This window comes from Carcharhinus amblyrhynchos, chromosome 8, assembly GCF_965287045.1.
Source record: "Carcharhinus amblyrhynchos chromosome 8, sCarAmb.v2.hapA, whole genome shotgun sequence".
NCBI lineage: Eukaryota > Metazoa > Chordata > Chondrichthyes > Carcharhiniformes > Carcharhinidae > Carcharhinus > Carcharhinus amblyrhynchos.
Window position 1 is genome coordinate 120570351 of NC_137331.1, and position 12772 is coordinate 120583122.

The following is a 12772-nucleotide window of genomic DNA, read 5'->3' on the forward strand; positions in this document are numbered from 1 at the left end:
GCTCACCATAACCCTAAAACTAAAGTTTAGTACAGGTCTAACATAACTTGGCAACTTTTATACTCGATGCCCTGGCTGATGAAGGCTAGCATGTTGTATGCCTTCTTGGCCACCTTATCCACCTGTGTTGCCATTTTCAGGGATCCAGGGGCCTGTATGCCCAGATCCCTCTATGTCAATGTTCCTAAGGGTTCTGCCATTTACTATATAATTGGCACCTGAATTCGATCCTCCAAAATGCATCACCTTGCAAGACAGTGCAAGACTTGTGAATAATAAATAAATAGCAAATCCCTCATTAACGATTTTTTTTTTACTGCTTGTGTCCATTTTTCAGCAAGTTGGGAAGTACAATATTGCACTTCCACAAAGGGTCATCTGGACTCAAAAATGTCAGCTCTTTCCAGTTGCTGCTGGACCTGTTGAGATTTTGCAGCATCTTCTCTTTTGGTTTAATATTGCATATTTTTGTGGAATCCAGGCTGAACTGCAATTAAGAATAAGCCACACAAATACCAGAATATCGTTTAAAAGCTGTTTTATATTTCATATCTTGCAGCATTTCCTCTTTAAATCAAACACAGACCATTTTAAGGAAGTTCATAGCTACTGCGATGTCACCCTCTTCCTCCTGGTTCCTTTCAGCCTATTCCGTTATTCAGTAAGATTACTTCTGATCTGTATCTTAGCTCCATCTACCCACCTTGGCTCTGTAATCCTCAACATCCTTGACTTACAAAAATCAATGTGCTTAAATGATGTGTTTACTAACATTCTGATGTGCTAGAGCAGGAATATATTTATAAATATAAACAGTTCTTCATCATTTTTACGACTTATCCAATAATTTATAAAGTGTTCCCTAAAATAATTTGTATCTAACATTGCATTGCACATTGAAAGGATCGTTCTGGTGGAGCACTTTATTGAACTTGTGCAGCATCTTACTGCAGACAACTTGGCAGTGCTCTTGAAAGGTCCCAGTAGCAAAGATACACAGCACATGTCTTGTATCAAGTCATGAGCGTGCTCTTGTACAGTGTCAACCCCCCGCAAAAAAAATTTTAACAAAGATTGCTACTTAGTACTGCAAGCATAATTACACATAAGACATTGTCCAGATTGCTACACTTCTTTCCACTAAAAGATGAGGGTACAATACTAGTGTGTCCCTATTTCCTTTTTGGTTTCAACGATGTGTTCATAGAGTGAATAAACACCTGAATTAAATGCTTTCGCCTGCCAGGTTACAGGCCCAGTTTTGCAATTATACACAGGTTCCACGATTACTCGGACCTAAAAGGTGGTAAAATATAGTGAAAGCAGCAGCTCCCGAGAATGACTCAGTTACTCCCGTTTGTACCTGGTGACGTTAGTGGACAGCCAATAGATGTCATTAATACACCAAGCAGCCCAGTCGAATGATTGCACGTCCTGGCAAGTGATGTGTGTAGAAACCCCAGATTAAATGGTAACGATGCTGCGGAATTGCTGAGGGCTGCTGGAATCTCTTATTGAAGACAGTAAATTGTAGAATATAAAGCAGTTTTACAGTTCCACATGAGCAAGACTTGAACAGCAGAGATTTAATCTTCCTTACTTTCTGTCAATTAAAAGAAGAAAACATTAAAAGTGTGAGTAATTTACCCCATGTTTTTAATGAATTAACAGTTTGCAATCTATAAAGTTGAATAGTCAATTAAAATAATTGATGAATCTCCATACTGTACAACATACGGTGTTTAGCACTGCTACCTCATAGCGCCAGGGACCCAGGTTCAATTCCTGGCTTGGCTCACTGTGCAGTGTCTGCACATTCTCCCCATGTTTGCATGGGTTTCCTTCGGCTGCTCCGGTTTCCTCCCATAATCTGAAAGATGTGCTGGTTGGGTGCATTGGCCATGCTAAATACTCCCTCGGTGTACCCGAACAGGTGCAGGAGTGTAGGATTTTCACAATAACTTCATTGCAGTGTTAACGTAAGCCTACTTGTGACTAATAAATGAAATAAATTACATACCACAGACTCGTGTGACGTGGGAAAAATTAATAAAATTGAAGGAAGATTGTTTTGGAGCCAGTTGTTTGAGATTGGGAAACTTGGTTAAAAAAAATCCTTTTTTTTAAAACAAGGAAAGTACAAATGATAACAACTAAAACAAGTTTTTATTCAAATGTTGTTTGGCTATCTGGTGACATGAGGAAGGCGTATCGCACCAGTGTGGATTTCTTTCTGTTTGCTGGATACTGAGTTTACATTTGGTCTCTGAAGTTAATTATTAAAGTGATAGCACTGTGCAAAGAACCTGTAGTTTGGTAGGCCAAAGGTGAAACTCCATCACCATAACTATCAGGGTAAAGGGATGGGGAACAGGCAACAGAAAATGGAAAGCAGAAATAGTATTAGATCCAAGGAAGAGGCATACAAATTGGCTAGAACAAAACAACAGACCTGGGGATTGAGAGCAGTTTAGAATTCAGCTAAGGAGGCCAACGGGATTGGTTAAGAAAGGAAAAATAGTAAGTTTGCAGGGAGCATAAAAACTGTAAAAGTTCCTAGGGTTATGTGGAGAAAAAAGATTGGTAAAGGCAAATGTTGGTCCCTTATAATCAGAAACAGAGGAATTTATAATGGGGAACAAAGAAATGGGTAACCAACTAAACACATATTTCGGTTCTGTCTTCACAACAAGTACCCAACAAATAACATCAGAAATGTTACAGAAGCCAGGCTTTAGTGAGAGGGAGGAACTGAAGGAAATCAGTATTACTAGGGAAATGATGTAGGGAAAATTGATGGGATTAAAGACCGATAATTCCCCAGGGCCTGATAATTTACATCCCAGAGTACTGAAGGACGTGAACCCAGAAATAATGGATGCATTGGCAGTCTTCTTCCAAGATTCTGTGGACTCTGGAACGGCTCCTACAGATTGGAGAATAACTAATGTCACCCCACCATTTGAAGAGGGAGGTAGAGAGAAAACAGGGCATAATAGGCCAACGAGCCTGATGATGATACTGGGGAAAATTCGAGAGGCCATTATCAAAGATTTTATAGCAGCACATCTGGTAAACGGTGCTAGAATTGGATGGAGTCAGCATGGACTTACGAAAGGGAAATCATTCTTGACAAATCTGGAATTCTTCAAGGATGTAACTAGTGGAGTTGATGAGGGGGAGTCAGTGGATGTGGTTTATTTGGACTTTAGGAAGGCTTTCGGCAAATTCCCGCAGGAGAGATGAGTGTGTAAAATTAGAATGCGTGGGATTGGGGGTAGTCCATTCAGATGGACAGAAAATTCATTGGCAGACAGGAAGCAAAAATTGGCAGCAAGTGACTGGTGGGGTAACGCAAGGATCAGTGCTGGGACCCCAGCAATTCACTATATATATATATATAAATGATTTAGATGTGGGAATTAAATGTAATATCTTCAGGTTTGCAGAGCTGGATGGATGGTGAGCTGTGAGGAGGATGCAGAGATGCTTCAGTATAATTTGAACAAGCTGAATGAGCAAGGATGCAAGGCTTTGGAGGGAGTGCAGAGGAGGTTTACTAGGCTGATACCGGAGTTGAGGGGGTTGAGCTATGAGGAGAGGCTGAATAAACTAGGCTTGTACACGTTAGAGTTTAGAAGAATGAGGGGAGATCTCATTGAGACGTATAAGATGATGAATGGGATGGATAGGATAGAGGTGGAGAGACTCTTCCTGCTCAGAAAGGACAGTACGACTAGGGGGCACAGCCTCAAGATAAAGGGGGGGCGGTTTAGAACGGAGTTGAGGAGGAACTTCTTCACTCAAAGGGTGGTGAATCTCTGGAATTCTCTGCCCGTTGAAGTGGTGGAGGCTGCCTCGCTAAATATTTTTAAGACGCGGGTTGATGGGTTTTTGATAAGCGAGGGGATTAAGGGTTATGGGGAGAGGGCGGGAATGTGGAACTGAGACACGACAGATCAGCCATGACCTTATTGAATGGCGGGGCAGGCTCGAAGGGCTGGATGGCCTACTCCTGCTCCTATTTCTTATGTTCTTATGTTCTTTATGAGTGGGCAAATGGTTGGCAGGTGCAATAGAATTTGGATAAATGTGAGGATATCCACTTTGGTAGGAAAAACAGGAGCCATTATTATCTGAATGGCTATAAATTAAGAGAGGGAAATGTGCAACAAGACCTGGATGTCCTTGTGCATCAGTCACTGAAGGTAAGCGTGCAGATGCAGCAGACGGTAAAGCAGGCAAATAGTACGTTGGTCTTCATAGCGGTTCGAGTACAGGAGCAGGAATGTCTTGCTGCAATTATACAGGGCCTTGGTGAGGCCACACCTGGAATATTGTGTGCAGTTTTGGTCTCCTTATCTGAGGAAAGATGTTCTTGCTCTCGAGGGAGTGCAGCGAAGGTTTACCAGGCTGAGTCCTGGAGTGCTGGGATTGGTGTATGAGGAGAGATTGAGTCGGATAGGATTATATTAATTGGAGTTAAGATGAATGAGGGGGAAATCTTATAGAATTCTATAAAATTCGAACAGGATTAGACAGGTTAGATGCAAGGATGATGTTCCTAATGGTGGGGGGGTTTCCAGAGCCAGGGGCTGTAGTTGAAGGATACGGGGTAAACCTTTTAGCACTGAAATGAGGAGAAATTTCTTCACCCAGAGAGTGGGAAGCCTGTGGAATTTGCTACCACTGAAAGCAGTTGAGGCCAAAACATTGTATGATTTCAAGAATGAGTTAGATATAGCACTTGGAGCAAAGCGATCAATGGAGAAAGGCAGGATCAGGGTATTGAGTTGGATGATAAGTTGTGATCGTAATGAATGGTGGAACAGGCTCAAAGGGCCAAATGGCCTCCTCCTCCTATTTTCTATGTTTCTGTGATAGCAAGGCAGAGGGTTGATAAGATTTCAACATACAATGCAGAAATCCTGCAAGCTTGTAGCTTTTAGAAACAAATTTTCCCATTCCACTCTCCACGGGAATCGTAGAAAGACCATGGGAAGATCTGTTGACCTCGGGCGGGATTTTCATAGCGAACGAGGCCAGAAACTCCCAATCAGATTTTTACAGCATAAAACAGGCCCTTCGGCCCTTCACATCTGTGCCAGCCATCAAGCACCTATCTAACCTAATCCCATGTTCCAGCATTTGGTCCGTAGCCTTGTCTTCAACATCTTATTTCAGTGTCCGTCAGAATATAATAATAGAGTGATTAGTTTAATGAAAGAAACTAAATTCCAGCTCCAAAAGCAATTATCTCAATAGACAGGCAAGGAACTGCAACTAAAGAATCTTAAAGGATGAGCTAAGTTGTAACATGATTGCAGTTGGAATCCTAAACAGAGCATGATCAGACCTCTTACAGCCAACAGAGGATCTAACACAATAAATAGGAGTGTGTCCTCTTTTGATCCACTGCATTTACAGCACACTGCTACAGCTGGGGGCACGCTTCACTGAAACAAGTGTCATTGTGAGCACTATTTCCATTTATATAGCACCTTTATTTATTCATTTATGGGACATGGGCATCCCTGGCTGGGCCAGCATTCATTGCCCATCCCAATTACCCTTGGCTCTGGAGTCACATGTAGGCCAGACCAGGTAAGGACGGCAGATTTCCTTTCTTAAAGGGCATCAGTAAACCAAATGGTTTTTTTCTGACAATTGACAATGGTTTCATGGTCATTTGCAGACTCTTAATTCCAGATTTTTTTTTATTGAATTCAAATTCCGGCATCTGTCTTGGCGGGATTCGAACCCGGTTCCTCAGAACATTAGCTGAGTTTCTGGATTAATATTCTAACGATAATACCCCCCCCTTACCTTAACGTAGTAAGATGCCCCAAGGTGTTTCACAGGAGCAACTGTTAATCCAAAGTCAGCGCTGAACCACCTGAGGGCATATTAGGGCAGATGAGTAAAAGCTGGTCAAAGGCATAGCTTCTAAGGAAAATGTCTTAAAGGAAGAGAAAGTTGGCGGTGTGGAGAGGATTAAGGAGGAATTCTAGAACTTAGGAGCCAGGCAGCTGAAAACATGGCTACCAATGATAGAGTGATTAAAATCAGGGATTAGTGGGTATAATATGTAGGGATATGGGGGTAGGGCCTGGGTGGGGTTGTGTTCGGTGCAGACTCGATGGGCCGAATGACCTCTTTCTGCACTGTCGGGTTCTATGATTCTACGATTTCTATGAGCGTGCACAAATCCAGAATAGGAAGAGGGTTGTCAGGCTGGAGGAATTTACAGGAAATGGGTGGAAGCCTGGGAGAGATTTGAACACAAGGCCGAGAGTTTTAAAAACAAAGACCATTTTGAATTCAGCTACTACACAGCATTAAACTGTAAACTTTGAATGGCGGGGCTGGCTCGAAGGGCTAGATGGCCTACTCCTGCTCCTATTTCTTATGTTCTTATGTTCTTAAACTTTCCACTTTCCATTGTGTTTTTCACCATTCAGAGCGTCAGTGCAGAATCCAGGATTTCAGCCTGTCCATTAATGGATAACAAAATCTACAGTTAGTTTACTGAGCAGAACCAGGAGAAAGGCTCGGGTTCACAGAGCAGGACACCACCAAGGTAGAAGGATGAGATCATTTTCAGGACACCCAGTGATGAAGTGACAAGTTTAGGTTTAGCAGCATTACTGATTAACCAAAGAACAGAGGACTGGAGTTTTGAAGTCCTGGTGAAGAATGAGTTAGACTGGGAGATGGTACATGGTGGCACAGTGGTTAGCACTGTTGCCTCACAGTGCCAGGGACCTGGGTTCGATTCCGGCCCCAGGTCACTGTCTGTGTGGAGTTTGCACATTCCCCCCATGTCTGCGTGGGTTTCCTCTGTGTGCTGCGGTTTCCTCCCACAGTCTAAAGATGTCCAGTTTAGGTTGATTGGCCATGCTAAATTGCCCCTTAGTGTCAGGGGGATTAGCAGGGTAAGGAGGTGGGGATATAGGGATAGGACCTGGATGAGATTGTTGTCAGTGCAGGCTTGATGGGCCGAATGGCCCCCTTCTGCCCTTTAGGGATTTGATGATTCTATTTATTTCAACATTTGTGAGACTGGAGAGAGGTTTGGGCAAGTGTGGGGAATCGTGAGAAATTTAAGATTGCCCTTGTGTTCCATCTATCAGCCTGCAATGTTTAATGCAGTCATCGTTTAATTTTCAACTTACTTATCTCTGTCACTTCAGAAGCAGGAGTGTCTTCTGTCTCCTCTTCTTTTGTCTGCACCTCTTCGATCTCAGTGTCGACACTTATCTCGCTTTCCAACTTCTCTCCAATCTCACCTGGATACAGTAACCGTGCAATCTAAATCAAATTTTACACACATTTCCCAGACACACTCATATCTCACAGCCAGCCCACCTTCCAAAGGCTTTATCCCTGAAATAGGGAAAGGTAAACAGTTCTGACACAAAGCCAGCCTGTGTATTGTCTCCAATTCCAGGCACCAAACTTTAGAGAGAGGGGGCTGGAGGGATGCACCAGAACAGTGCCAGAGTGGAGGGATTCCAGTTACGTAGGGTGGGTTTATTCGCCTTGGAGTAGAGAGTGTTTAGGGAGAGATTTGAATGAGGTGCTTAACAGTGTGAAGGATATTGATAGAGTAAATAGGGAGAAGTAAATGGGGAGAAACTACATTTTCAGAAAGGTTGGTAATCAGGGGACACAGATTGAGGACTTTTGGTAAAAGAACCAGAGTCAAGGTCTGTTGAGGTTGGGCGGGATTTTCCTGCATTGAGACAGGTGCAGCTGGAAAATCCCACCCAAGATGAGAGTGTTTTTGTATGTTGATCTAGTAAGCCCTGACTGAAAGGTGGTGGAAGCAGATTTAATACTAAACTTCTAAGCTGGATAAATACTTGAAGGGGAACAAATTGCTGGACTATGGGCAAGGAACAGGGTAGTAGGACAAATTGGACAGCTCCTTCAAGGAGCTGGCAGAGACTAAATGGACCAAATAGCCATTTTCTGTGCAGTTTGGTTCTGTGGGAGCCTTTTCCTCTTTCTTTCATTGTGTCATTATCTCCCTGCGACACATACACTGACTGTCAGCGTCCTGACAGAAAGGAATGCTGTTCTAAGCATCCCTGCTATGCCAAGGCCAACTTGGAACTTACTGAGCAAAGTTCTTCTGCAAGTGTGAGTCTTCTGTGCATATAGCCCACTAGTTCAGGCTCTTATTAGTGACTGTGAGCATCAACAGGAGGTATGCACTCGGCAAGCAGTTAAAGGAACAACTTAAACTTGGCAGTGACAATAGGCAGCACGGTGGTTAGCACTGCTGCCTCAAAGCGCCAGGGACCCAGGTTCGATTCCCGGCTTGGGTCACTGTCTGTGCAGAATTTGCAAGATCTCCCTGTGTCTGTGTGGGTTTCCTCTGCATGCTCCAGTTTCCTCTCACAGTCCCAAAGATATGCTGGTTGGGTGCATTGGCCGTGCTAAATTCCCCCTCAGTGTACCCGAATAGAGTGTGGCGACTAGGGGATTTTCACAGTAACTTCATTGCAGTGCATACTTGACAATAATGAAAAAAACTTAACCATTATACCACCGTGCCACTGCTGAGGGTCACCAAACAACCTTACCCGTGGCAATGCAGCAACCTGATAGGCAGCTCTGGCTGGGAAGTTGGTTTTAAAATCTGAGAATCAGTAACTTCATTGCAGTGTTAATGTAAGCCTACTTGTAGCACCAATAAATAAACTAAAAGTAAAAAGAGAAGGAGCCTTGATGGGTTGCTGCAGTTCATTTTGTAGACGGAACACAATGCAGCCACTGTGTGTCGGTGGGGGAAGAGGTGCCAATCGAGGGGGTTGCTCTGTCCTGAATGTTGTTGAGCTTCTTGAATCTTGTTGAAGCTGCACGTATTTACATCACTCATATATCAGATAAGCAATTTCTTTTATGTTTCAGGGATTTTTTTACATCAAATAAAACTTATTAAGTAAATTACTACAGATGCTGGAATCTGAAACCAAAAGAGAAAAGGCTGGAAAATCTCAGCAGGTCTGGCAGCATCTAGAAGGAGAGAAAAGATCTGACTTTCTGAGTCTAGATGACCCTTTGTCAACGTTTTTGCTGCCAGAGCTGCTGAGATTTTCCAGCGTTTTCTCTTTTGGTCCGAGTATTCAAGACTGTCAGTTTGGAACAAGTAAGGATTTATGGTCACAGAGTGGTAATGTTATTGTACGAGTGCTGGGGGATTTTCACAGTAACTTCATTGCAGTGTTGATGTACGCTTACTTGTGACGCTGATAAATAAATAAACTATTAGTAATCCTGAGTTACGGATGAATGCATAGCAGTCACGGGTTCAAATCCCACCTGGGTAACTAGGGGAATTATAACCCAAGTTAATGAGTAAATCTGGAATAAAAGGCTAATCTTGTAAAAAAAATGCTGCTGGTTAATGAGAAAAGTCCATCTTGTTTGTAAAATCTTAAGTATTAGGAGCAGGAGTAAGCGTTTTCTGCCACTCAGTAAGATTGTGGCTGAATCCCACTTTCCTGTCTGCCTCCCATAAGCCTCGACTGGCTCGATGATAAAAGGTCTGTGTAACTCAGCCTTGAATAAACTCAAGGAGCCAGCCTCCAGGGCTCGCTGTGGGAGACTATGAATTCCAAAGACTAATGACCTGAGAAAAGAAATTCTCTCCCTTCTTTGAGAGATCCCTAATTTTTAAACTGTGCCCTCTGGTTCTAAATTCCCCCACAAAGGGAAGCATCCTCTCAGCATCCACCCTGCCAATCCATAGAATCCCTACAGTGCAGAAGGAGACCATTTGGCCCATCAAGTCTGCACTGACTCTGCAAAACAGCACCTTACCCTATGTCTACTCCCGCTGTTCTATCCCTGTAAACCCCCGCACATTTACAATGGTTAATCCACCTAACCTACACAACTTTGGACACTAGTGGGCAACTTAGCATGGCCAATCCACCATGGCCAAGGCGTTTGATAAGGTCCCCCATGCAAGACTTCTTGAGAAGGTGAGAGGGCATGGGATCCGAGGGCCTTTGGCCTTGTGGATCAAGAACTGGCTTGCCTGCAGAAGGCAGAGAGTTGTTGTGGATGGGTCTTTTTCTGAATGGAGGTCAGTCACCAGTGGAGTGCCCCAGGGATCTGTTCTAGGACCCTTGCTGTTTGTCATTTTCATAAATGACCTGGATGAGGAAGTGGAAGGATGGGTAAGTAAGTTCGCTGATGACACGAAGGTCGGTGGTGTTGTGGATGGTCTGGAAGGATGGCAAAAGTTGCAGCAGGACATAAATAGGATGCAGGACTGGGCGGAGAAGTGGCAGATGGACTTCAACGCGGATAAATGCGTAGTCGTCCATTTTGGCAGAACCAACGGGATGAACGAGTACACTATCAAGGGCAGGAGTCTTGGTAGTGTTGAGGAGCAGAAGGATCTTGGGGTCCGGGTCCACAGGACTCTTAAATCGGCCTCGCAGGTGGAAGATGTGGTCAAGAAGGCGTATGGTGTACTGGCCTTCATAAATCGAGGGATTGAGTTTAGGAGTCGGGAGGTAATGCTGCAACTTTATAAGACCCTTGTCAGGCCTCATTTGGAGTACTGTGCGCAGTTCTGGTCGCCTCACTATAGGAAAGACGTAGAAGCTATTGAAAGGGTACAGAGGAGATTTACAAGGATGTTGCCTGGACTGGGAGGCATGCCTTATGAAGTTAGGTTGAGGGAACTGGGTCTCTTTTCCCTGGAGAGACGTAGGTTGAGAGGCGACCTGATAGAGGTTTATAAAATGTTGAGAGGAATAGATAGGGTGGATTCTCAGAGGCTATTTCCCCGGGTTGAAATGGTCACTACGAGAGGACACAGGTTTAAGGTGCGGGGAGGAAAGTACAGAAGTGATGTTAGGGGTAAGTTTTTCACTCAGAGGGTGGTGAGTGAATGGAATCGGCTGCCGTCAGTGGTGGTGGAGGCGAACTCGCTGGGGTCTTTTAAAAGACTTCTGGATGAGTATATGGGGTTTTATGGGATTGGGGGTTATAGATAGGATTTGATGTGATCGGCGCAACTCGTGGGCCGAAGGGCCTGTTTGTGCTGTAGTGTTCTATGTTCTATGTTCTAACCTGCACATCTTTGGATATTAGGGGCAATTCAGCATGGCCAATCTACCTAACCTGCACATCTTTGGATATTAGGGGCAATTCAGCATGGCCAATCTACCTAACCTGCACATCTTTGGATATTAGGGGCAATTTAGCATGGCCAATCCACCTAACCTGCATATCTTTGAACTGTGGGAGGAAACCAGGGCACCCGGACGAAACCCATGCAGACACGGGGAGAACGTGCAGACTCCACACAGACAGTGATCCAAGGCCGGAATCGAACCCGAGTCCCTGGTGCTGTGAGGCAGCAGTGCTAACCACTGTGCCACCCTTGCAGAATTTAACATGTTCCAATAAGGTCACCTCACATTCTTCTAAATTCCTAATGGTTTTCTGGAGGGGAAATCTGCCATCCTTACCTAGCCTGGCCTACGTGTGACTCCAGTCCCACAGCAACCTGGTTAACTTTAACTGCCCTTGAAGTACCCTGCTGAGCTCCTGTTAGTGGTTCACTAACATTTGCTTAAGTGCAACTAAGGATGGGCAATGAATAATGGTCTTGCCAGAAAGGCTCACATTCCAAGGACAAATTTTAAAATAAACCAATAAATCTGAAATATCAATGTGCTATTTAGGACATTGCTGGTTAGAATGAATGTCTCCTATTTTTCACTGGGACTCTCACATTTATGAGTTGTTTGGTGTGAATGGCTCAGGCTAACAGCGCAGGCTGTTCTACTCAACTGCAGCAGCCAAATCCGCCAGTTGTACCTTGCGAGACTGCCTTTCCCTCTTGAGTTTGACAAGTTTAAAGTTTATTTATTAGTCACAAGTTAGGCTTACATTAACACTGCAATGAAGTTACAGTGAAATTCCCCTAGTTGCCACATTCCGGCACCTGTTCAGGTCAATGCACCCGAACCAGCACATCTTTCAGACTGTGGGAGGAAACCAGAGCACCCGGAGGAAACCCACACAGACACGGGGAGAACGTGCAGACTCCACACAGACAGTGACCCAAGCCGGGAATCGAACCCAGGTTCCTGACCTTTGACAAGGTACTGCATAGTAAGTTGTTGCATAAGGTTAAATCTCACGGGATCCAGGGTGAGGTATCTAAATGGATACAAAATCGGCTTCTTGACAGAAGCGAGAAGGTGGTTATAGAGAGTTGTTTCTCAAACTGGAGGCCTGTGACCAGCAGTGTGCCTCAGGGACATGTACTGGGCCCACTGTTATTTATCATTTATATTAATGATTTGGATGAGAATATAGGAGGCCTGGTTAGTAAGTTTGCAGATGGCACTAAGCTTGGTGGCATAGTGGACAGTGAAAAATTTTACCTCCAATTGCAATGGGATCTTGATCAATTGGGCCAGTGGGCTGATGAATGGCAGATGGAATTTAATTTAGACAAATGCAAGGTGATGCATTTTGATAGACTGAACCAGGGCAGGACTTACTCAGTTAATGGTAGGCCGTTGGGGAGAGTTACAGAACAAAGAGATCTAGAGATACATGTTCATAGCTCCTTGAAAGTGGAGTCAGAGGTGGACAGAGTGGTGAAGGAGGCATTCAGTAAGCTTGGTTTCATTGGTCAGAACATCGAATACAGGAGTTGGAATGTCTTGTTGAAGTTGTACAAGACATTGGTAAGGCCACACTTGGAATACTGTGTGCAATTCTGATCACC

At 44.1% G+C, this 12772-nt stretch overlaps 1 protein-coding gene across 1 annotated transcript in view; it reads right to left on the reverse strand.

Annotated features, from left to right (window-relative positions):
- Positions 1–404: 404 nt before the first annotated feature.
- Positions 405–12772, reverse strand: part of LOC145347098 (uncharacterized) — a 40231-nt gene continuing 27863 nt past the window's right edge. The window contains exons 3-4 of the mRNA XM_080195015.1: positions 7176–7289; positions 405–1603 (exon numbers count right to left, since the gene is read on the reverse strand). Of these exons, the coding sequence (XP_080051141.1) occupies positions 1587–1603; positions 7176–7289 (131 nt within the window). The 3' untranslated portion in view covers positions 405–1586. The remainder of the gene's footprint in view (positions 1604–7175; positions 7290–12772) is intronic.